At 30.4% G+C, this 26998-nt stretch overlaps 2 protein-coding genes across 4 annotated transcripts in view; one reads left to right on the forward strand and one right to left on the reverse strand.

Annotated features, from left to right (window-relative positions):
* The window catches only part of LOC121114098 (uncharacterized), a 436583-nt gene that overhangs the window by 146146 nt on the left and 263439 nt on the right, over positions 1-26998 (forward strand). For all 3 annotated transcript variants that reach the window (XM_071887046.1, XM_071887048.1, XM_071887047.1), the window contains one exon: positions 26173-26918. In XM_071887046.1, coding sequence (XP_071743147.1) covers positions 26298-26918 — 621 coding nt within the window. In that variant the 5' untranslated portion in view covers positions 26173-26297. The remainder of the gene's footprint in view (positions 1-26172; positions 26919-26998) is intronic.
* LOC121114099 (venom allergen 5) lies at positions 6088-7779 on the reverse strand. Its single transcript, XM_040707953.2, has 6 exons — positions 7566-7779; positions 7229-7507; positions 7017-7166; positions 6811-6962; positions 6434-6755; positions 6088-6382 (listed from the first exon to the last, which is right to left on the reverse strand). The coding sequence occupies exons 1-6, from the start codon at positions 7743-7745 to the stop codon at positions 6266-6268; spliced, it is 1200 nt and encodes a 399-aa protein (XP_040563887.1). The 5' UTR covers positions 7746-7779; the 3' UTR covers positions 6088-6265.

Here is a 26998-nt window from a genome sequence, read left to right on the forward strand (position 1 = left end):
TAATAAAATATGTCTTAATCCACTTTTAAAGGCTTAACAATTAGAATAGTCATGGTTACATACATTCCACCTTAATGGGTCATGCAATGTCCTTTAGACATCACTCCTAAAATTACAAAATGATAACTTATTTCAGAACTATTTCCATGACCATTCTAGATGATTACATTGATTGAGCTGCCATTATATATAAAAAAATTAGTAAAATAAAAGTATTTGATGAAATAAAATATGCCATAAAATTAGAGCTTAATCAAAAAAATGATGATTTACTTGTTTGGTGTTCAAGAAACAATATAAGAAATTTTGACATACCTGGCCATTATAGTGTTGTTATTGTCCCTCAAGTGATCAATATATCCCTCAAATTGCTGGCACCTGTTGTGAACAACTTTACAAAGACGTTTCATTATAGATTTAGAATTAGTATTTACAAAATTAACAAGGTAATGTGAAAATTTGCCTCCCTGAAAATGAAAAACTACGTCTTTTAGCTTATAAATGATTTAATTTTTCCATATAATCTCCCTTGACATCCACATACTTATTCTTGCATATCTTCAATATTTGTATTCCTTTCTGGAAGTAGGGGGAGGGAGGTGTCAAAATCAAATTCAATTTTAGATTTAGCATCTTTTAAGATTAAAAATTTTAATTTCCAGCCAAACCGACATTATTTTCTCATTTAAATACAAAACAATATCAAAATAACATATTACTCAATCAACAATGGGACACCCTAGTAAACATGCTAAAATAAAAATTTAATAGTATATAATCTTTTTTGTGGCCTTTGATATAATTTGCAAAGTTTTTTCTTATTACTTTGAAAATAGATTAAAAAATACTGATTCATGGGTTAAAAAGTAATTTTCGGGGTATTGGCATGAGGGTAGCCCTGAATTGTTTTCCAGGTTGATTAAAAGATCTTTTGGCATCCGAACTGTTAAGCTAAACTTTAATTTGTTTCTTGTCATGAAGGACCCCCCCCCCCTTCTATATTTTGTTGTTACTCGGCCTCTGTGCTGTGTCGACTCGCATTGAATTGACTCAAATGGTAGGTTGATTTTAAAATTTGAAAATCGGAGTCGGCTTCAAATTTTATTGTGCGGGCTTGATTTATATCACTAAACCTAATTATTTCTTTTGAGTTTTTAGTACTGTCTCTAAGTAATTTTTATAAATCTCAATTTCTATTGAGGTTCCTCTAATACCTGAGAATATGACAGGTTTTTACTCTTTACCTATATCTCCCATTTATTGCCCCTTTTACGATGATAAAAAAGATTTGATATGAAAAAAATCGAATATTTTTTATATTTACTTCACATGTGGACCGATTGTTTAAATTTTTAAATGCAAATAACTGACAACAGAACATTATGGGCATTTCTGGTGTAGAAGTAGTCAGTTATTCAGTTTGTATTCAATCTTTTACTCTGTCTTGAATTTTAATAATTAGCTTTTCATGAATTAGGATATTATACACCTCTACATTTTTATAAATATAATATTCTTTTGGATGTACACATTATCTCCAATACTTTTCTCTTGAAAGAATAAATTATATTTATTCAAATTTATCTTAAAAAATGCCTTATTTAGGATTTATTCTCATATTCAACAATTTTTAATCGAGGGTTAGTGAATATAATTATATGTTTCCCTTAAAAGTCGTTCTTTTAAATTTTCTTCTTTTAATTTTGTGAGTTCTTTGCATTTTTTATATGACGACTGAGGTGATAGAGAAAGAAAAACATAGGTGCGCAGAAGGTTAGTAACATTCTCCTTCTTAAAGCAGGGGTAGGTCCAAAGAAATGACGTCAGAGTTGATTTTTATTAATATATATTTATTTTAATGGACTTGTCTAGGAGCATGAAGACTTGGACTAATATGGGATTCAGCGATGTATTATCTTAGATATATCATGAGTTGGACTCATCTCAGACTCGGAGATTGGGGACTTGGACTCTGAAGAACAGTAACTTGGACATAGAAAAACTTAATGATATGGACATCTAAGGATCTCTGTGAGCCTGGTCTGACAAGAATGATACATTGCATGATATCAATTTGTTTATGAATGGATATTTTTATATATATTAAGTGAAAAAGGAAGTAATTATGGTCTCAGAGTGTTATAAAAAACTTCTCATTTAGTATTTTTGGCTTGAAATTGATTATATGACTTATTGAAGTAATATATTTTTCATATTGTCTGTATAGTGATTAAATCGTCTCCATATATTGCTATAAAAGGGATACGACCAAAACTGTAGTACTCAAGGGATTTTATCATAGATTTGGACTCTAAGTATTAGCTTGGAGACAAAGTTTGCTGTCGTGCTATGTAAAAACAAGTGCTCCTTTGAAAATTGAAAGAAAAATCATTTACTCCAGATTTGGTCACATCATTCTTCCGTAATTGAGCAGAGACTTCTTTTTAATTAATTGGCTTCTTTAGAGGATGCCAGATCCTGTGATGGAGTTCCCTCCCCTTTCCAATTTGCTATCCTTTTCACCAAAGCTGGCAGACGACGTTGATAATGACATTGTCACTGACGTCATCGTAGAAGAAATTTAACAAAAAAAATGCAGATGTGAATGAATAAGAAAATTGTCCAAAATGGCAATTTTTTAACCTTTTAATTTGGAAAGTTGATAAGTCCATTCCAATCGAGAATTGTTTATCAGACTATGACATTGCAGAAATCACAATACAAAATTTGGACTCACGAGCGTTCGGATATATTTTCTGAAATGGGTCCAAGAAAAGGTTTTATTGGGCTGGAGAGGCGCTGCGACATTGCAAAAAAAAATTAAATACATTACATTGCCTTTTGAGTATGTTCAGGAAACAACAGGTAAAAAAATCATGGTGGATATCAGGGGACTCCAAAATGCTCTGGAAAAGGGCTGCAGCAAAAAAATTTCTACGCTGTGTTGGGAAAAGTCACAATACCTATCCTAGAGAGGACCATAAGTCTTTTCTTGTCAAACGTGAGACAATTCGGCTTCGTACGTTCAGAAATGAATAAAGGGAAGCCTAATGAACATCCGGCTCTGAAGGTCCTTGCTAAAGATCTGGAGTTTGGCTCAGTTGAGTTCGAAGTGGTGGGAGAACCTCCAAAATTGTCTTTTCTTCTTCCAGTAAAGGGTCAGGTTATCAGGCTTCACTTCAATGAGGCAAAAAACGATGCTCAAACTATTTCAGATTTAATCATACTCCCCCTAACTGTTCAAGTGAGAGGGTTAAACTCAAAGATTACTACACTTTTCTTTTTGATGTGTTATAGGGTCGGGGAAAAATAGACAGGAATATAAAATCCTATGCTCAAGGAGCCAAGACGGATGCCCCTGTGTTGATTCAGTCAGAATCTAAAACACGGACAGAAATGCTCAATCAAGAGTCACTAATAGAACCAATCAGTGGCAAGTCAGTTAAGAGATCCAGGTCACCTGACCCTCATTCTGAAATATTATCTAACAAAATATTGAACAAAAAACTTCGAGGTTATCCGTGAGAATGCTCAAGAAGTTTCCCTGAGAACAGCTCATCTTCAAGACTTTTCTTCTTTTTACCCGGTGTCCCCCTCTCCATCAAGGAAGTCGACCGAAAGTGATTCAAGGAATGAGGACCAACCTCACTCCATGAAAGATGTCTCAATGAGCCCTCTGAGGCAATCTATCGATTAACTAAGAAGAAACACAACACCATCGAAAAGAGGCTCCACATTGGGCATTGAGAAGGGTCGGGATAGAAAAATCAAACAACCGAAAAAAAATGCAAAGCTTTTAATATTAATTATGTCTAGACTATTGACTTATAACGTAAACTCAATTTCAAAAATTGATAGAACAAAAAAGGTTTTAGGTTTTTAAAAGTAATTTCACTTCCGGACGTAAATTTTTTAACAGATAACATAATTGATGCTTATAATAGCTATCACACAGCCTCCCCCAATCACATGCATGCTTCTATGCCAAAGCTTCAAGGGCACAGTCCCATCCAGTCAGAGGCGTTATAATGTTACTTAACTTTCTTTAAATCCACAGCAGTTGGCTTCTGACCCATAGTTACCTTATGTTTTTATGAAATTTGACTTTCTTGGGATTAGAACAACATTGTATTGATATTTACGGAATTAATTATGATTAAAGGACTGGTTCTACAATATTTAAAAAAAAATACATACCGACTCACATTGGGGAATTTCTTATGGCTGGAGATCTAAGTATTACGCACAGACCAGAGAGGATGCAAGGAGATACAGAGGTTCAAATAATAAAATCAATGCAAGAGAATAAAAGAGGTCATCAGGGGGGAAAAAACTTTGTGATTTAGGTATAATATCAAACAAACCCCTCCCTAAAATGACATTTAAAAGAAGAACATTGTTAGGTAGAGAGATACATGGCTGACTGGACTACATTCTTGCTACTCTTCGGGTGGCTAATATGTTAGAAAAATTCTATGTTCTGTATTCAGGAATCCATATAAACCCAGAAGCTCGTTCTGGAAATTAAATGTATCACTCCTGGACTCTAGGAAAGCTTGTGATGAAATATCTAAAACTATAAGCAAAAATAAATGAAAGTTTGATTCTGGAAGTATTTCACCGTGGGAAACGTTAAAAAACATTAAGTTAAGTGGTAAAAAGATATCTATACTACGCGATAAAGAAGCTACCTTAGAAAGGAAAAAAGCGAGGATACGGTTAGAAAAAATGGTTGACAAATGTCTAGATACAGACTCAAAGTTGGAGGAAATAACCGAATACGAAACTAAAGGAGCCATGTTTAGATTAAGAAGGAAAATAGTGGATCTTAATACAAAGAGAAAGGTATCCTTCAAAAACATAGAAATTTGCTGGGGAAAAAAAATTATCCTGCTTAAGGTTGATCTCTGGTGAGGTTTCTCAGGATCCTGCTGAGGTATCGAAGGAAGTATGTAGTTTCTGCTATAAACTGTATGCTTGCTTGATAAAATGTGCGACTTCTGCTACTTTGGGAGAATTGTTAAAGACCCCATCAAGTGGAAACCCCTCCTATCCTAATTATCGGAACCAGTAAGGACTGAAAGAGTTTGCGTTGTTATTTCAGTAAAAGAGGATATTTTTAAGAATATAGACTTGCCCATAAACCATAACCCTTAAATTCATTAAAAATTACAAAAAATAATTAAAATCTCCTGAAGAATAATAACTTAGACAAACAACTTATAAAAAATGTTTATACAATTATTTATCATAGATTTTAATCCTAACTATTTATTCTAGAGTTCATTAGGACAATTTTGTTATATGTCTTTTGGAAAGTAAATCATTGTTTGATCCGTATTTCTTCAAAGAGCACAACACGTTCATCTTGCAAAATATTTATGTATTTTTTTTTTTTTTTCATGTGAGCGAGAAGTATTCCTTGAACATTAAAGTATAATTTTGTTAATTTCTTGTAAATCCAAGAAGAAGAAATCATCATTTGAAATGACATGAGGCATGACATTAGAATTGAAGTTTTTTTCTTAGTGGTTTTTATATCTGTCATTTGTCTCAGTCACCCTATCAAATTGATTTTTTGACTATCAAATTGCTAAATATTATAAGTTATTCCATTCTTTTTAAGCATTTTGGTCTTAAATATGAATTCAAAATGATGGAATATTGAAAATAATGTTATTAAATTTACAAGACGTAATTATTTTAATCGTTGAACTCTTTATCATGTAATTAAATAGACTAGATCTTATTCACTAACATGTTAGAAAAAAGATGTTCGCTAATTAAGGGTTAATACTTCTTGTAATAACGGCATCACTTCCGATGAATTTTGAAAGCATTTTAGGTCTAAAATATGAAAATCATTCTATAAAATTACAAATCCATATTCTTTAAGTTTCAAATGTATCATTTCTGAAAATAAAAATCACAAAACAATAGTCACCTACTGTACAGTGTAGCGCACATTTTACTATAAAACAAGTTCAATTCTATAAAACTATGTAAGCATATGATACTTACAAGAACAGATAAGGTCTTTTGGGTATTTAAATTTTGAAATAATAATTTAAGCCTCAACTTTTCAAATACTTTTTAAAGCATTCCATTATGTATTTTGCATTAAACTTTTAACAGATTCGTAAATTTAAATGTTTCTTTTTTTCTTAATTGTATAATTAATTTCATATTTTATTTTTTATGTGAAGTTAGTTTATTTATCAATCATCTTCAATTTTGTCCAATTTATTTGTTGATTGGCTAACAATTAATGATTGCAAAGACCATCTTTATGCCCATTGGGGCACTCGGATCCTGCTTTTCCAATCTCATATACTTTTGCTCTTAAAATGTTTCCTCCAGGTCCATAATTACAGATGAGTACCTAAAACAAATACATTTTTGAATAATAATTCTTTGGAGCTGTGTTGTTTACTTTTTTGTATGGATATCTGGGCTGAGTTGTATCATAGTACATCACATACCCACAGCCCACTTTGACTGAATTACCCCAAACCATAGCAGTGTAGTGTCCAACAACTCCAGTTGCTCCTTTTGTGCTATAGTGTTTCACGTTCTTTGCAGGGAAATCTTTGACTTCATCATACCATCCTTTTATCATTCCTTCATAGTCTCTGTTCATACTCTTCACAGAACTCCACGCTGATGCCATATTTTGTCCAACCCACATGTTTTCTCCACTAAATTCGGGAGTAATTCGATTCTTATCATGGCCTTTTGGGCATTGAAGAGCCCACCTAATAATGTAATAAAGTAACCACAAGTTCAACTGATATGTACGAGTATTCTTACATTTGTGCACCCTTGGCTAGTTCATCATCCCAATCTAGTCGGTACATATTTGCAGCAGGAGGTTGGGGTCCACCAACTCCTCTCTTTTCCTTTCCAAGGGCTACCTTTGATCTATGTTTATTATGTATCGAAACAATACGTTTCTGGTCTTCCTAAGATTTTTTAATCTTATCAATTATATAATTTTGATATTTTTGATTTTTTACCTTTGAAATTATTCCATGTGCACAAATTTTGCCTTTGCATGTATCCTGATTCTCTCCGCAGTATTTGCACAAGGTGTTTTTGTAAACCACGCCATTCTGTGTTGCAGTCAATTTACAGTATATTTTCTTAAGATCCTTACATCCTTTATACTATAAGATAAAAACCTTTATGTATATAAATATTACTTGTCATTAAATATTCAAAATATTACGTCTTTAACACTTGTACTATCACAGGCCCCAGATACTTCACTGGAACCTCCAGATTCACTACTTCCTTCTTCAGTTCCTCCACTGGATCCGCTGCTACCTCCTTCAGATCCTTCACCAGAACCTCCAGATTCACTGCCTTCTTCTTCTGTCTCACCACTTGACCCACTAGATCCACTGTTACCTCCTCCAGAGCCGCTACTTCCACTTTCTAAATTATTTGTACAACACTTATTTTCACATGTACAAGGTCGTAGCTGACCAAGTGAAATCATACACCACTTCAAATATTATTTAGGTAAATTGAAATTATTTAAATCGCTTTTTTATCTATCTTACCCTTTGTTCACTATGCTTAAAACATGTTGACTCCCACTTAAACCAATTAAAATATATAGCTGCTCCTTGATTGTTTTTGGTCATACATATCTCACCATTTACTGATTTACAAACTCCATTAGTTTGCTTTACAACACAAACACCAAGGATAAATAACGTTAAACAGACTTTCAATGACATTATAGTACAATTGGAATGCCTCTACAAATAATTTGTCAATTAAGGAGACAGTTAATATTTATACTTTGCGCCTTTTTTTCTTCAATATCCATCGGCAGATGTACATTTTTTTCGCATGTAAAAACATGCATATTGATATAATATGTAATTTGATGTAATAAACACTTTTTTTGATTTTTTTTTCGAGTGATAATATTTGTATTTGTTAAACATATATTTCTTTAGAAATTCATATTCATCCTATTGTGGTATCGACATTTGACAACTACAAAAATGAAAAAATTTTATGATTAAGGGATAGAAAGGAACCCTACATTTTGAGGCATCTTGAAATTTCCCTTTAACAAAATGATATATCCGGGACTATTTGCTTACTCCTCTAGGTATGAAAAAATGATTTATATATGAAGTTATACTTTTTTTCATTTTTTTATATATTAAATATATTGTACCAATATTATGTTAAGATCTTTTTAAATTATTAAAATTGATTTGAAAACAAAATATAGATTGCATACTCCCTCTCTTTTAGAGCCCTATAAGACTTTTGGCCCTTAATACTTTTGTGCAAACTCATGCGTCAAATTTAATTTTGTACCTAAGGAAATGCTCACAGAGCCAGTTTTGTTAGGCATATTTACAAAAGTGAGGATTCATTATATTGTAATAACCATTTGCAATTTTTTTTTATATAAATATTGACTGTATCTTGAAAGACAGCAAATTGGAAGCCAAAATATTTTTTGTGCTGGAGATGTTCGCAAGGCAGGATACCCAAACCTAGAATGGTAATTATCTAAGCAATTTGAAACATAAGGAACAGTCCTTTGAAAATCTGGAAAGGGTCAGAAACAAACATTAAGAACAAAAGACTATGATTATGAGGGTGAAGAAATTCCTTTAAAGAATTCCAGTGATGACGATTTGCAAAATGGCCAAGAAGATGAATGGTAGCGAGGTTATGCATTAAAGAAGACTTAGGATCCAAATTAGGAGCAAGGAAGATGAAACATTTCATTACAACAGCAACAAAGGAGCAGAAGAGGTTGTCTAGGTCCAAACATATTTTCAATTTGTACGAGAAAATGTGGCATCCCACCTCCACTTATATTAATCCTTTTTATTATTCCCATCTAGATAAACGCCAAGGGAACTAAATTCCTCAAGGGGATTTGATATTTTTGGAGTTGCCGTTAAGGCCGCATGGGGGAGTTGGTCAGTAAACTACAGCTGTAAGGTTTGTGTAGCCTTTAAGAAAATAATATTCCCGGTAAATTCTTAACAAATTTTCCTAAGCTAAACTGTATCAAGATTCTAAAAAAGTAAAATTAGAAAGGCCATGAGACTATACATATTTATTTTACTCAATATAAACAACAAAATTTCTCTGTCGATCCCTTGGCATCCACTATGGCATCTATCCATGAGCTTGAAAGCCTTACAGGTCCTCTTCACGTTATTTCCCAACATGTCAGGCCACTCTTTCTTCAGGGCAACCTTTAGTGCATCCACATGTGTGTTGAAGGTCGCATAGGCCTTCTCTTCACATATCCAAGTGTCTTGAAGTACGGCATAGGCCACAAAAGGGTCAAAAATTTGCCAAGTTGTCTTCACACCACTTTTGAGTTTTTTTTTGTTTTTTTTTCTAACTTGAGGGGGGAGATGTCATTATAATAAATTACCACTCCAAAAATCGCTGACAAACGATTTATTTTGCCTCCAACTCAGTTGGTCTTGGTCTGCTAAAGAAGTTTGTTCCAAAAATATTGTTTTGTTTTTATTGTTCGACCAGTTATATTACAGGAAAATATTTAGAAATTCAATGAAACCTCTCTAAAGTTTTATTCGTGAATAAAAGATGTAGTTGTAACGTATAAGAATAATCCTCTAAGAATTTCAGCAATCTTTTGAAAACTCAACTCAAATCATCTTTACTTACTAGGCTATAAAATAGCCTATTTCAATTCAATGATAATGAAGAAAGCTAAAACATCGATGATACCTAGTCACATATACTCACTGATCCTTAACATATATGGAAGGACATGAGATAAAAACTTGAAATTGGAGAAACCTATTACTGTTCACAATTGATACATAGTGGGAAAACTCGTCTGAAGAAACTATAAGAATTGATAGCTTGAATCAATGACAAGATTGGGAAGAATAAATGAAAGTATACTCCATTCAAACAATTTTAAAGCTTTAAACATAAAAAGCCCTACTGAGCAATCACATTATATCCAATTGCTATGAAGACAAAATTTACTTATTCTACATAGTAGAAAGCTAGAAGGTTTGCAAAATAAAATAAACTCCAAGACAACAAGTAGTAAACATAAATTACCAATAACCATGAGAATGGATAAACGATCAGAAAGAGAACTTCCAAGTACAATCTACATAAATCGGCAAAGTGAGTATTTAAGACAATAGGAAGTAATCACATTGATTAAAATGCTGGAGTAAGTATATTAAGAAATGTATGAATAATAAACAAACAGAAGCTTTCTTTATGTTTAAATTTTGACTAGCACTACAATCAATAATAAAATTAAAAACTGCAGGAATTTCAATATTAAAATAGAAATAAACAATTTTTTTTAAATTATATTTAGAGATACACAAGTTCTTCCGTTCTTTAGATATGTCTCAATTTTAAAAAGTCATAATAAAAGGAAGTATTTTAGGATGGAGATTATTCTTTAAATATGAGAAATGTTAAGCTTTTAGGGTAGCATTTTTTTTTTGTTTTAGACTAAACACATCCTTTAGAGTTTTTGAACGGTTTTTAAACAAAGTAAGAAGTAGATCAACGTCTTCAAGGTTGGAAAAGCTTTAATATTATGAAAGATAGCTATTTTTCTGCATGACTCATGACTGAATCAGGGGGTGAATGTTTTTGTAAAGAAAGTCATCCCTGCTACTTCAGAGTTCAAAAGAAGTCTATTGAATAGTTTATATATTAAATATAATTATATTACTACGATATGACCCAGGGGCTGGCTCTTAATTAAATTTTTATAAGTAAATTGAAACTTTTTATCCATCTTTTTTAGTTTATAACAAAAGAGTGACAAAATATCTAAAAAGAGTTTTCTATTTTCTAGTCTACCGACGTTTTCTTAAGATGTAATTCACTTCGTCTCAGGTGCTTATATCCTAATACCCTATTTGGCATCTATAAAAATAACTATCTCTGCATAAGGAGGAAAAAATCATTGAAATTGGCCGTTTTTAGGAAATTATATTTTCATATGTAACTTTATTACAACATGTCATGATTATGAAGACACTAAACGGCTTTTGTGGCATTCTTCTTATTTATTGGACGATGGATGTCTTTGAATTTACCGTCAATCGCTCAACACATACTATAACACGTATATTTCATTTTAATGTTAATGAATATGTATTGTATTATTGACTTTGTCAAACTATTAGGAGCTTTGCCATCTTATCATTAAAATAATTCAATGAGAATTATGCAAAAGTAGAACATTGGCCTTAAAGAGAATCAAAAGTTATTTGATAACAGAGTTGATTTTTAATATTTGTGTACACACAAATTTAATCACAATAATTAATTATATGAGGGCAGTTTATTTTTCTAATAAAATAAGAAAAAATATGAAACAAAGTGATGGTTATCATTGATAAGCCATACGGGTAAAAGAAAGAAATAGATATAATTTTATTTAATATAAACAAATATACAGCAAAAAGCGAGTAATATTTTACATCAAAAATATTATATTAGTTTGGGAAAAAACGAATGTCGTATTTATCGCTCTTTTTTTAAACTAAGTATATCTTTTGTAATATTGGTCACATCGGATAATACGATAAAGTGTTGTAAGGGTGTGAAGGAATACTACAAAAGCATTTGGAAAATATTACTCTGGTCGGTTTCAGTTGTGAATTATTGTGTATCGAGTAGGAGGTCTTAAAGGAAGAAATTCGCCATATTTTACATTTTTACTACCAGAAAAAGAAAAACACGTCAAAAGTGACCAAGATAACAATGGTTCGATCGATCCCCCTCCTCACTTATGCCCTCTACTCATAACAACTGAACCGTTTGAAGCTGGCTATCGAAGAAAAGGTGGCCAGAATCGGAGACACCAAGACAATGCCAAGCCACACACATCTTTGATGACAAGCCACAATCTCTGAGAGTTCGGATAGGAAGTTCTTTTACATCCGCCATACATTCCAGACATGTGCTAATTTTTCAGAAGATCAAGGCTAAAAGTCATGTAGCCGCTTCTAAGGCCGTGATGAATCTGATATTGAAAAGAAAAAGAATTCAATAAATAATTTTTTTTCTTAATAGATACAGCCATGCAATTGACAAAATATATTATTTTATCTTAGAGTTATAGAGATTTGGTTATCTTAAACACAAGGAACAATTTGTTTCTCACATCTTACATATTGTATATTTTATAATTATTAAAAACAAGTTATCAAAATTATGAAATAATGATACAATCAATTACAATTATGATAATTATTTAACTATCAAAACATGTAAGGGATACTCAGAACAGTTAAATACTTTTATTTTAGGTTAAGTTATAGGAAAGGGCTCTTGATTTTACACAACATATAAAAATATGTTTTGAGATTATTACATTGTGAATTGTGTTGGATCGGTCTAGCTCTGATTTCTTAATATATTCTCACTTTTCTGTCTCTTTTATCGGTCAGATCTTTTTTATCATTCAACGGTCCTACCTATTTTTATACTATTCTTCACTCATAGCTTGAATTCAATAATATAAGAACGAACAAAATGATAGCTGACAACAAAATACATAGAGTATTTTTGAGTATGGGAGGAAACGCCGTGATTTGGACTTATAATGTATTCTTGAGTTACATCTGATTTGCAACTTGTATAAAATAACGACCAAAGTGTGATACTGAAAGTAAATAGATCAAAATTTATTAAGAGTTAATATGGTTTTGAAAGACTGAATTGATTGAAAGTTATAAACTTTGTGGCAAAAGGAAGACCACGTGATCAATATTTTTCCAAAGGATTGGTTTACGCGAACCTTGTTTGTGTGTGAGAGGGGCATTTGATTTACTTTAATATTAATATCTATTTAACTATACAACATTTATTAATGTATCTTATTTTTACACAGCGAAAGGCAGTGTTTTATTCATCAATTGGGGGAAATAACATATCTAATTAATCTACTCTAGCTAACATACATTTTTCACCAATTATTGGTTTATACCTTTGAAATTGAATAAAAACTCGATCCACAATCACTGCCAATTTGTTCCTCCTCCAAGTATGGATTTTTGTGAATAATATGTGCATTGTTATATACGAGGAAGATGTATTATTTTAAATTGAACAGGTGCAGAGATGATAAAAAGATCTTATTATTAAATGTGTATGAAAAATTCATTGATTGACAATGTGATCCTCATTGGATATCTTATCCTTCTTATGTACAAAAAGAGAAATAAAAATGCCAACAATCAACTGGTAGTTAGCTAATGACACAACATTCTTTTAAACAGTTCGATGTATTTATATTTAGTAGTAGGTGTATTTTCACAAATTAAGCTCTACAACCCAACTTTAATAATAATACATATTAGGAAACAAGAGTGCCCAAAAGAGTATCTTCTTTAAGTCCACTTAGGAGGTTAATAATTTGTTGTCTTCGTTTTTGGAAGCAGAATCATCTTGCTCAATATTTGTATTCCTATGAAACATTTTCATTGGCAAAGAAAAAATTTGACAAATTACATTCAAAATTAATTTAATTAAGCAAACTAAGGTATTTGTAATAGATTAATAATAAGAATTGTAGTAAGTTGTGATATTTATTTAAATTATAACAGCAAAATTATCAATTCTTGAAATAACATAAGTTATAGTAAAAAGTGATTAGACTGAGGATTTTTGAATATTTTTGACTAATTTGTGCAGAAAAAAGAGCCATATAAGTTTTATATATAAAGACCCTAAATATATTAATTTAGCAAATGGCATAGAAACAAAAATACAATTTTGTAAGCAAATTTTAAGTCGCTAAGTTTTCTTTAATAGTTGTCATAATCTTTTCCTAAATTTTCCGGTACTTTATGAGCAAATCAAGATTTTGTTCTTCTTATGTCCCATTTCTCTACTTAGCTAGCTGCTGAAATCTGGCTCCTTCAAATATCCGATCATATATTCTTTTTATGAACAATGGTTTTTTGGAGGTGAATTATCCATGGAAAATATAAACAAAGAATCATCAGAAGCTTTTGTCTAATCCTACTATAATCCAAATTTATTTAGTACCAGTTTTTGAAATGATGATTTTTTACTCAAACGAGGTTAAATAATCAATTTTCCCCCAAAATATCAAAATCAGTTATGTTTTGAGCAATTGAGGAATTGCTCACAAATACTAAGTTTAGTAATAACCTTAAGACAAAAATACCTTTATTTAATTACTTTTACTTCTAAAAATATGTTTACAAATTATTTTTAAAATCAGAATTATAGTGCATAATGTCGAAAAATAGGGCTCTTGAAAACTTATGTACCTGGTTTCACTTCATAGATTATTTTATCACTCAAAAACAAATTTTCATTCAAAAGGAAGGAGGATTAGATAGTTTTCCAGATTATGATTATTTTTTATTTTAATTTATTTTGCAAAAAAATTGAATGTATAGATTAAAAAATTTAAGCTCAATACAAAACATGTACATACAGTAACATGTACACGACTCACTTTTGAGGTTTTTTCTTTCATTTAGTCTACAAAATAAAGTTAGTAGAGCCCCTATTGCATAAATTTATTTATAACTCATCTGCATATTTGGCTATGTTTTCATTATGATTATGACAAAAAGTCTGGTATGTGTAACGTAGATGCAAATCTAACATTAATAATCTCTATTTTAAATGTAAGAAAATAAGCAGACCATTTTGGGGCTAGGAATACGTTTGAGTTACCTACACGTTATCACGTCGTTACCTTTATTGTATAACGCAACCTTTCCTTCAAAAAGAAATATGAAAATGCCCGAAATCATCTGGTAGTTAGGCAAAACACATTTATACCAACTGCTATTTATATTTTTTATACTCGCAGACTATCACTGTCATACTATTTCTTCACCATTTTTAAAATAAATTTCATATTATTAAAATCTAAATGGTATTTTATTTGATACTGTATTATAATATTATTTACTAATATTTTATTGAATGAGTATTTATTATTATATTATTTCTGTGAAAAAATAGCTCAAAATTTCCTCATAGAAATCATAAAATGGCCAATATATACTTTATATAAGCAACGATGAATTAGTAAGAAATTGTATTCCTGTTCTTTCGGAAATAGAGCATAATTAAAGAACAACTTGTTAATTTGTGTTTTTATGAAAAAGAATAAAATATGAAATAGCCATGACGTATCAAGGGAGAAGAGAGAATCAAAGCTGACAACAAAATATATAGAATATTTTTGTGCTAGTGAGGTAACGCCGTGTTTTGGACTTGTTATGTGTATTCTTGAGTTACATCTAATTTACAACTTGTATAAAATAACGACGCAAAATGTGATATTGAAGGTAATGAGATCAAAATTAATTTTGGGTTAATATGGTTTTGAAAGACTGAATTGGTCAAAGCTATAAGCTTTGTGGCAAAAGGAAGACCACGTGATCAATATTTTTCCAAAGGATTGGTTTACGCGAACCTTGTTTGTGTGTGAGAGGGGCATTTGATATACTTTAATATTAATATCTATTTAACTATACAACATTTATTAATGTATCTTATTTTTACACAGCGAAAGGCAGTGTCTTATTCATCCATTGGGGGTGGGGGGAATCACATATCTAATTAATTTACTCTAGCTAACAGACATTATCCACCAAATATTGGTTTATACCTTTGAAATTGAATAAAAAATCGATCCACAATCACTGCCAATTTGTTTCCTCTCCAAATATGGATTTTTCTGAATACCATGTGCATTGTTATATAGGAGGAAATTAAATCAACGATGTATTTTTTTTAAATTGAACAGGTGCAGCGATGATAAAAATATCTTATTATTAAATGTGTAAAATGTTTTATGTACAAAAAGATAAATAAAAATGTCCAAAATCAACTGGTATTCAATGACACAACATCCTTTTAAACAGTTCGATGTATTTATGTTTAGTAGTAGGGGTATTTTCACAAATTAAGCTCTACAAACCAACTTTAATAATAATACCTATAGGGAAACAAGAGTGCCCAAAAGAGTATCTTCTTTAAGTCCACTTAGGCGGTTAATAATATGTTGTCTTCGTTTTTGGATGCAGAATTATCTTGCTCAATATTTGTATTCCTATGAAACATTTTCATTTGCAAAGCCAAAATTTAGAGGAGGGGTATTTGAAAAAGTATGTGCTTCAAGAGTACCTTCAAACACGTACTTTTTATAAAGTTTCATATCCATAAGAAGAGTATAGAAAATATGGCCTAAAACGAGTGCAATACTTTAGGACTGTTTTTTTGTTTCTAAAACACAAATCATTATTTTGGCCTTCATAAAAGGGAATATCTAACTATAAAGTGCACGTACTGTTGATGAGTAACTCTGATTTATAAGCTTTAGTCCTTGCAATAACTCATAGTAGAATAAATGATTTTACTTGGAGTAATTCTTGTTCTTGCCCTTGCTAGATGCGAAGTGAAATTTCTGTCTATTTCCGTCAACTCAGAGCTGTTTGTAGCTCATCTCATCAACTGGATAATAATTCATCATTTGATCCCAAAATAAGTTATAGTTAAAGTTAAGTCATTTATGAGTAAATGACTTGTAAGGTATAATTTATAAGCAAGTAATAAGATCCTTTATATTCAAATTAATTGAACCTATATTCCGCCACTCAAAAAAATTATTTATCAAATTTTTTCTCGCGCTCTTTTTATAATTGCTCTTTTAAAATATTTTTTTAACCAAAGTTTATATCATTATTGTTTTAAATAACGCAGATAGTTTGAAAGATCATGAGTAAATCTAAGAATTTTTGCAGAGCAATAAGCATAATTTCTTGTTGTACTCGGAGTAGAACCAAGAATCGACATCGCTGTTATTCCTCTCTATATGATTACAAGATACAAAGTGGAGTTTCTGTTTATTTCCTCCATCTCATACCTGTCTGCAGTTAACTTAATAACATGTTAAGACGCTAATGTTGCTCTCATCACAAATTGACCACGGTAATTGTCAGTTTCTTGTTTTTACATACTGGCGCTTCATATTTTTTGAATCACTATGTAAAGTGTTATGAATTTCCAAGTACAGGATATCTTGAAAAAAAAGTATTTAATTTGGTTACTAATGCTAATAGCAGTTATCCTACGAAACATCTACAAGGGAAAAATAATTTTTATTTTTATGAAAATAACTTTGTTAATGTGTGGGTATTTGATTTCAGTCTGGAAATCCTAGACCGGTCTGATACCGTTATATTTTGGTTGGACCAAATTAGTTTGGTCCAACAAAAATCTTCGTCTGGACCGGTCTCATATAAAAATTTGGTCTAGATCAGTCCGAATGAAAAATTCCGTCTAGTTTGGTCCCCAAAAAAATCGGTCTACACCGATTTTAAAGATAAATTGTTTATAACATGACATCATTTGTTTTTTCAAATACAATGACGTCATACAAAGTTTAAACAGAGATACCTCGGATTAATTTTGATCCCGCCGTCTCTAATATGTATATAGTATTTGTTTTAGAACTTATCGCATACTTTTGAGATTAAAAAAAAAAAAATGACGATTACTCTAAAAAAAAGTTGGTCTCTCATAATATCGGTACATAAATTGATACAGAAAAAAAAAATCGGTCCATAAAGTGGGACTGAAGCAATCAGTCCACAGTATGAGACAGAAAAACCCGGTACATAAATTGAGACAGAAAAAAAATCGGTCCATAAAGTGACACCAAAATAATTGGTCCACAGTCTGAGACTGCAGTTTAGACCGAAAGTCGGTCCAAATCGGTCTAGAAAAAATAATTTAAACCGAACTGGAAAAAAACAAAATTGCTACCGTACCGAGTCTCAACACAACTAAACACCCTAGAGAAGTCCACGTACAAGGTTTAAAAGAAGTAATCCAGGGTTAAAAAATCAAATAAGATTGAAGATTGGTTGAGAAAAAAGATTAATATAGATTTTTTGATCGGAATATAACCTATTGGTATTATTAAAATAATTATCTATATTTGAACACCTTGGGATATTAACAAAATGTATATTTTGTAATGCCTTTATTTTTAAAATTAATTGGACACATTTTTTATCGAGCAATCTTTCTTGTTATTTCATAGCTGATGTAATATGTATCTTACAATTATTATATTTTATTTGAATTAAATTATAACCTTAGTACAACACAGTAATGATGCATATTAATAGATACAAGTTAATTTATAAATATAAGTTAGACTCTGCTACAGAGACTCTTTTTTTTTCATACAGGTATTGGGTTTTTTATCATAGTGTGTCAAATCCATACCACCAATTTACCCCGGATTTATCGTAATTAAAGGTGTCTATGTGTGAAAAAAATTGTTGTACAGAATAGACAAAAGCGTAATATTAAAAGCGTGGTGGTAGTCAAACATCAATCGTACACGCGTTATGGTATAACCTTGTATTTCTATTAACCTTGTACTATACCCAATCATTAAAAAAATCTATATGTGCGAAATTGCCGTTCAAAATATTAATTTTCCTTTTGATGTCATCACAAACCATATCGTTACCATAGGAACTTTCTTATTTGCTTTCGATATAACGCTATTATTGTGAAAGCTGTAATTTTAAAACGCTTGATGGTAGGAAGAGCGTCGAAAAAAATAACACCAGTGATGTAACGGCTTAGCTCAATTGACTATGCGCTCGAGAGAGATTATTCTCTGGAACTCAATGTGCTCAGGTTTGTATCCGGTCGTTCTTGAGAAGTCCATTTATTTATGTATATGGTTAACAGTGATGATTTCTAGGTCAGATGGAGTAAAAATATGATGTTTACTTATAATTCATTAGTGCAACGGCATCTCACCGATTAAAGGAACATTCAGAACAAAAAAACAAAAACAAAAAATGCTTGATGACGAAATATTTTTTATTAATTAACATAAAAAATTTCAAATTTAACATTTTCTTCTAGAAAAAAGAGGTTTGGTTTAAAAAATTGTCCATATACTACACATCACAGTTTTTTAATTAAATTCAAAAATTTAATGTTAAAAAATTGCTCTCAATAGTTTTTTGTTATTTAAATTCATAAGCACTCAGTTTTTATCTATATGAATGAACGGTAATAGTATTTAAAGTAATTGCAGCCTTCTACCCATCGGTTTGTTTGTTATCTTATCACAGTCAAACGGTTTGAGTCATTTATACCAAAATTTGATGGACCATTTTTTTTTTTTTTTGTTTATATGAAATAATGATATTTTGGACGACTTTAATCTGAATGATCTATTTTATAGGCTTTTTGATAAATTAAAAAAAAAACATACAGCCACATTGAAAAAAAAATGAAATTGATGTGAAATTAAATTAAGCTTATATTTAATGCATGTGAACATATCACTATATTTTTACATCTTCACTCTAATAACATTTAGGTTGGAAATCATAAGAGATTGTCCGATATTTCTATAACAATTTGACTTAAAAATGATTTCCGGTATATATATAAAGAAAATAAAGAAAAAATATTTGCTTTGTTGCCTTAGGATCAAATAGTTTTATTATATTTCCAATTAAGGAAACAATACTTCAAAAAGATGAAAGGCAATTGTGTATCCCTTTTTTAGAGCAAAACCTATAAGTAGATGTTGTGTTTAAAAGGTATATTATGGTGAAGCTTATCTAACAACTTTGTCCAAACAAGTTTTACCATTTTGTGGTACCTTTTAATGTAATAAAGAACAAAACTATTCAATTTCATTTAAATATATTTACCTTAGTAAAAGTGACAAAAACTATACACTAATATTTCTAATTTACTTCTGACACTTAAATTCCTAAGCAGTTCGTAAAAATATAAACATAATGACATATTTTAGTTTAAGTTTACAGCTTAGAGGTAGGATAATATCGCAATGTTACAAAATTTCCCACAAAATACGTATGTAAAACTAATGAAATCAATACTATTGGAGGTACAATTACGGCTTTCTCAATAAAACTAAATGAATTGATGAAACTACAAAAAAAGTACCCTCGAATTTCAATTTTAGATTACATATTTTTTTAATTCTCTAATAATATTTTTACAAAAAAAAGTTAAAATGAAGCATAATATCGGAATAAAGAAGGAAAATAATTTATTATATTGATGTTGCCCACAGCTACTAAAGTCCATAAACGTTGATTTTTTCTTTAAATCAACATCAATTATTTTGTAAAAATAGTAACTGTTGGAACTCATTGGAAGAAATGATGTTAATGTTTTTAAATAATTAAATATTTATCCAATGTATATTATTTTCTAAAAAAATTTTGGCCGGACTCAAATAATCCAAAAATAAGATTTGTACAGGGTCATCATTCTTTTTGGAACAAACTTAGACTTTTCCAGATCCCAGCATAAGTACATCACGGCCAAGTTGTTCCTACCAATACAAGAAGTTTGGGGACTAATAAAATAAATTCCTGCTTGTTATCATTTAAGTCACTTGTCGAGATGGCCTCTTCCAAAGTTCTTAACTGTTTAATTTCCTGCGTTGTGACGTCAACAGAAAGTGATAGATACTAATATGACATCGTAATATGACATCCCACATAGTGATTGATGTATTGGAAGAAAGAAAAATAGGGAATAAAATAGGACGAAATAAAATTACTGCAGTGCAAAGTTTTTTGACTGGAGAGCAAAATTTTGACGAATAACTTTTTTTTGGGATAAAAAAAATTGCACCTAACGAATTGGACTGTAAAATCAACATTATCAACTCTGGGACCGTTTATGCTAGATTACTTTTTTTATAAAGTAAAATGGTCACTCCGTGTAAGAATTGAGGCCCATGGCAGTCATATTGAAAATTTATGTCATTATCATCTATGCCCATATATGTATAGCAGCAAAAAATTCGTAACAATGCATTTGTCCAGGATTTGGTTGATATCTTATAGTGTTGTAATTGTAGTGCACGATATTGTAATGTTTTTGGTAATTTTTCCAAAAGTATAATAAGGCTCAGGGCCATTCATAAAAAATTTATGAGCTTATAGGGCACCCTAATGTGCCGTCATGTATATTTGAAGAAAGTATTTTTTCAACAAAAAAGGGGGAAACTACAATGAATATAAGTTTGTTGCAAGTTACTACATTGGTAGATGTGTTGATATATAGGTATTACTCACTTCAAAAGTAGCAACTCACATTTATAACAATTTATAAACTCAAGTTTAAAGTAAAATTGTTCTTTCTTTAAAAAATATAAATGTACATAAATAATTTTTGAAATAGAAACTCTATGAAGTTCTAAAAAGTTTTTTTTCTCCACTTCTTCAGAGTACAACTTATGAAATAAACTTTAAACATGACATTTTTCTGTTTGTTCTGCGATTTAACTATACATACATACAGGGTGAGAACTCAAAAATAAGAACTCTATTCGAGGCCGTCTAGCTTCAGTTCTAAAAGTCTAACAATTTTGTTCTTGGCGCCATTCGAAAGAGCTGACAAAAAGCTATAATTAAATGTTTGTTTTGTTTTTGTACCATCAAAAATGTTCTAGCAACCAGCAAAACGTCAGAGGAAGTTCGATCACGTCCGTGCACTGTTCTGTGGATACTGTTTTGAACAGGAGAAAAGATCGCTTCTTGGCTAAATCAAGAGTTCTAGTCAAGAGAACATTTAGAACACAACATCCAGCTCAGGTCATAGTCCTCGGCGTCGTGCAGTTGTTTGGCAGTAAGATGTTTCCCTACTTTTTCAGGGCCCACTAAAAAGTCAACACGTACGTCTAATACAAGGCCCTCGGGGTCCATTTCTTTCCACCGTTGAAGAGCACCTTCACCAGGGAAACCCATGTGTTTACCCAAGATCGCGCCCGGCACACAAGCCCAAGAAGGTGCAGTATTTCTGAAGGGAGAACATGGCTGTATTCTGGCCGGCAGACTTCTTGCCTTTGTCCTTGCCCGGCGTGAATACCTTGGACTTTGCTGTTTGATGTGTCTTGGAGGTGAGACACACAATACTTATCACACGACTTTTCATGCTAATCACGGAGGAGTGGAACAACTTGTCATCGGACTTCATCAAGACCTTTTGCGCTTCTGTTTATCCCTGTAATGAATCCATCATTCAGAATGTAGGGGAATATAATGAACAATAAGATTTGAAAATTGTTGAATTACCAACTTTTGCTTCAAAATCTTGCCATAAAAATGGCATGAAATTTGTAAAAATAAAAACAGCTTTAAAATTTTCCAGTTTTTGAGCCCTTGTCTTTTATATTGAAAAAGGTTAAGTAGATTGTGCATACTCAGTCCGTCAAAAAAACAAAAACAAGCTAAAATGTACTTGTTTTTTTCAAAATTAAATTTGAGTTATACTTTTATTTTTTCAACAAACGATGCTATGCTTCTTACAACAAATTATTCAGAATAATATTTTAAAGGCACTACAAATTGTAATTACATCTATAAAAAATCATTGTCACAATGAAAGAATTAGATAAACTGATAAAATTTATTTGTAATATCATATCAAGAGCAAATTTAGTTTTATAAATCATATAACAGTTTCAAACTATAGTGAATATTTTTGGGTACTTCAATTCATCTCAGAAATTGGAATACAAAGCAAATAATTGAGTTAAATATTAATTTCATATATTTATGATGTACTAAAATAAATTATACCTTTCCTAACCCAAATGCATATTTACAGCCTATAAGTGCACAACAATTCCAAAAAAAAATTAGAAATAAACCAATTTATTATGCATACTTAAATCATAAAATGCTTTTGCACAAAAAACTTACAAAATTGCTGGTTGCATAGCTAATTTCGTTGGAGCCGACATCAAAAGAAGGAGAATGTAATGTTTATACAAATAGGTTCCGTTGAAATAATATAATGTTCCGTCATATTTTTACTACCAATTAGTAAGTTCCCTCATTTATTTGCTTTTCTAAATAGTTACTTCATGTTATTTAATGTCCCTTTATTCTAGATTAATCTGAGTAAAATATCGTTATTTTGTATTTATGTTTTTGTATTTGATATTTATCAAAGTTTCTACCAGCATCTCTATTGTATTTTACAACACATATATTTAGAACAATAATTTACGGGATATTTTTGTATTTATGATCGTAATAATTCTGAGAGTCGTTGACATGATTTACCATTTTTTTCGATTAAATGAATGAGTATGTGGATTATTTATTTTACTTTTAACAGACGTCAGCGTTGTTGATGTCAATCAATTTGAGGGCCTAAACAACCAAGTTTAATAATAATGGAAACACTTTTCCATTTATATTAAGAAAATATTAAAGTTTTGTCGTGTATTTCGCTGTCAAAATGAAAATGACAAAAATAAAAGAATTTAAGGCAAACAGTATCAAAAATGTATCCTTCGAATGAGTATTTTAATTATATATCAGACCTTAATAAATTTATTAACAATATATAATTACATCGTTAAATAATTATATTTACACAGTGTCGACAGTAAATAAACTATTTCAATGAAAATAATAAGATACTTTTCTTGTTAGTCAATTCAAAACAATACAAATCAATTGGAATATTTTAGCCATTTCATAAGGATTTTCAGTACATATTATAATGAGTTAAACAAATATTAGTGTGTATCAAGAGCATTCTTTCATTGGGAGGGGGCTTCAGACCCTTTTAACCTTTTGAACAAAGAAAAAATATCACTGTGGAAGAAATAATTAAATATTTATGATTTATATTTTTATAAAGGTTGTTAATAGTAAATGTATTTTTTTCCCCTTTTTTTAAAATAAACCTCTCCCTTCTAAAAAAAATATATACCTGCAAACGCCCCTGTTATCATTAAGTAGTATTTAATGTAGCTGTCAATTATTTTATTTTTTTCTTAAAACCATTTGTTAGAGGTTAAACGTTTATTTAAATGTGTACCATATATTTAGTAAAAATACCCAATATAATCCTAAATTATGGTGGCAACTTAAATCATGATGCAATCTATGACTTTAGTGAAGACGTTCTATAAGCTATCCCGTAAAATAGTTATAATTGGAGAAAATATTTTCAAAAAATTTACGAAAATTTTTTTCAATTTTTTTTATTTTATTATCTAAAGATGTTAGAATTATTCTTTCATTCTTGAAAAGAGATTTGTTGGGGAGTTAAAAGAATAACTCTTTTTTTCACTCAAAATACATTTCAGAATTGGCATCGTAGTCTTTCATGTCCATGTCCCTCTTTTAGATATCGAGTGGGATTTGTGTTTATTAATTTCCTTTTATAGCTGCTTGGGTAAATTTTATTAAATATGTGATTTTTTTAAGCATACCGGCTAGTCATATATTCTACAGCTCTGAACATAGTCTCATTTCGATATATTTTGTACTTTTTATTATTTTCCTCCGATGAAATAAGTATTTTTTTGTTTATTTGCTTGAGTTATTTTTAAATTTATGTAACTCAAGTGGAAAAAAATATAAAGCGACTTCCTTTTTATAAGAATCTTCAAACTTTTAAAAGCTTTTTCCTTTCGAAAAATTTTTAAGGAATGTTTGTACTAATTTATAGCTGAACAAATTGTTATTATTTAAGAGTTAAATCCTTTTAATGTATAGAATCTACAAAATGAACCATCGACTAGCATTTAATCCATACATACTTTATCAAATCATTGGTGATAAAACTTCGAATGTTAATTAACAAATTTATGTAAGTTTGAAAGAATTACAATATATTTTGCTTAATATATAGTAGGTTTAGTGAATAAATATATATTAGATTGAAATTAAGTTTTTCATCATAATTTGATGATTATGTATGACACAATGAAATTTTAAAAAAATGACCATTAAAATTAACTCTATTAACCTTCCATTTCTACCCTTCTATTCCTAACACAGGTTGTTCACAGGGCTACTTAGTCATCCCAGTATTAAAATTTCTATTGTAAAAACATTATTCGCTGTTAATAGTTTTTAAAGATAATACTATAAGCATCAATAGAAAGATTAAGCACTTTTTTATTATTCTATGATATACTTGTGAGTTCATTGAGTAAAATAATAACAAGAAAATAATATTAAACTTTTTAAATTGTAGATCAAACTTTATTTTTAAATTAGTAAAATTATTTTTAAACAGAATAAGATTTGTCCTACACCCCCCTACTTCTATTTTAAGTGTTGTATGGGTTCTTATTTAGGATTGAGGACCATTGTGCAGTCTTGTTCAGTCTGGTCTAGTCCATTCCACTTTGTAGTCCTTAAAAATAAGGAAAACTCTATCTCTGTTGAAGTGAATAATGAGTTAATATTATTCAGTTGTACTTGGAACCGTTCTTAGACTGAATCGGACAAAAGAAAAACGAACACCGAAACAACACTATGTTTCTTTTTATACATATTGTTTGCATAGATAAATAATAAGAACATATCGAAACATTCTTCGAAACCTCGATAATGAATTAAATGATTTCTTATTGACTCAGAAACTAATAAAGTATTATCACAAAAATATTTGATATAGGAAGTATATGGTAAATAGAGAAATTTCTCGGAAGGTGAAGCGTAACTATGATACACAAAATATAAAAAAAAAGATATTTCCGCTTTTTGATTGGCTAAAGACTCCCCCGGAAGTAATGTGTTAAGAGTTTGAGCAAAAATGTTATAAAATAGTTTGTACTTTCTCCAATAGGAGGCACAAATAGCATGATGTGAAAAGAGAAAGCAAGGTATGTAGAGCCGTCTATTGGTATATTATGGTACTTTTTGAATTACGATAGAATATGTTGCTTTTCTTTATCTAAAAAAATAAAGATACATAAGCAACAATTGTAATATTACAATTAGAAGAAATGGAACAAAGAAGAAAAAACGTCTAAATTATTGATTGTAGCAAGGGGAAAACAAGGGATTAATGAATTGATAGCTCTATTATATAAATATTTTAGTATACAGTTTACTAAATTATTTAATTTATTTGATGCATTCGAATAAAAGTTTATCTGATTAAACAGATATTTTTTTATGATTACGATCTGAGAACTTATTAATGATTCCTCGTTTTGTAGACTTATAATAAAAAAATACCTTTATTTTTCTATGACTTCAATTTATCAAGTTACTTTGATTAATAGTTAATTTTTTAGACTTATCTAACGGTGATCATTTCTAATTTCAGCTCGACAAAATTAACCTTCTAATTCATCAAACAGAGATAACCTTTAGTCGACAAGAACGCCATAGAATGAACTCAATTGGACCCTTGTCTAAGGCTAATTAAATAATGCAGTTCTTCTGCAAATTATGTTTCGCTCTAGAGTCGACTCCGTATTCACTTTAACTCTCATGATGTTGTACCTTGGAGTCATTGGAGAATGCCCTCCAGGCTGCGTTTGTATGTGGAAATCCGGGAAGGAGTCCACAGAGTGCATAAATCAATCCAAAAATTCAATACCCACAGGTATTGAACCCAGCACACAGGTCCTCAATATTCGTGGAAACTCTATAAAAGTCTTCGAAGACAATATATTCCTACAACTGGGGATCACGAATCTTCAAAAGATATTTTGCTCCTATTGTAGCGTTCGGGAAATTCAACCAAGAGCCTTTCGACGCCTTACAAATTTGATAGAGTTGGATTTGTCGGAAAATGTACTCAAGGAAATTCCAACAGAGTCATGGAAGTATACTAAGGCTCTCATGAAGTTGAATTTAAGTGGCAATCCTATTAAACTCATTCGTGCTGGAGCCTTTAAAAGACTTACTTTTGTTACGAATTTGTATTTAGCACATTGTGAAATTGAAACTATTGAGGCTGAGGCGTTTACGAGCCTAGAGGCTTTATTAGAACTCAAGTTAGAAAATAATCGACTTAATTACATACAGGGAGCAGGTTTATTTCCTAGAAGTTTGCATCACATTGAGGTAAGTTGATTTATATTAATAGTGGAGTCAATATTTTTTTTTTTTTTGTATATTTTAATGCATTTAAGTCAATAAGGTAA

This window comes from Lepeophtheirus salmonis, chromosome 3 (assembly GCF_016086655.4).
Source record: "Lepeophtheirus salmonis chromosome 3, UVic_Lsal_1.4, whole genome shotgun sequence".
NCBI lineage: Eukaryota > Metazoa > Arthropoda > Copepoda > Siphonostomatoida > Caligidae > Lepeophtheirus > Lepeophtheirus salmonis.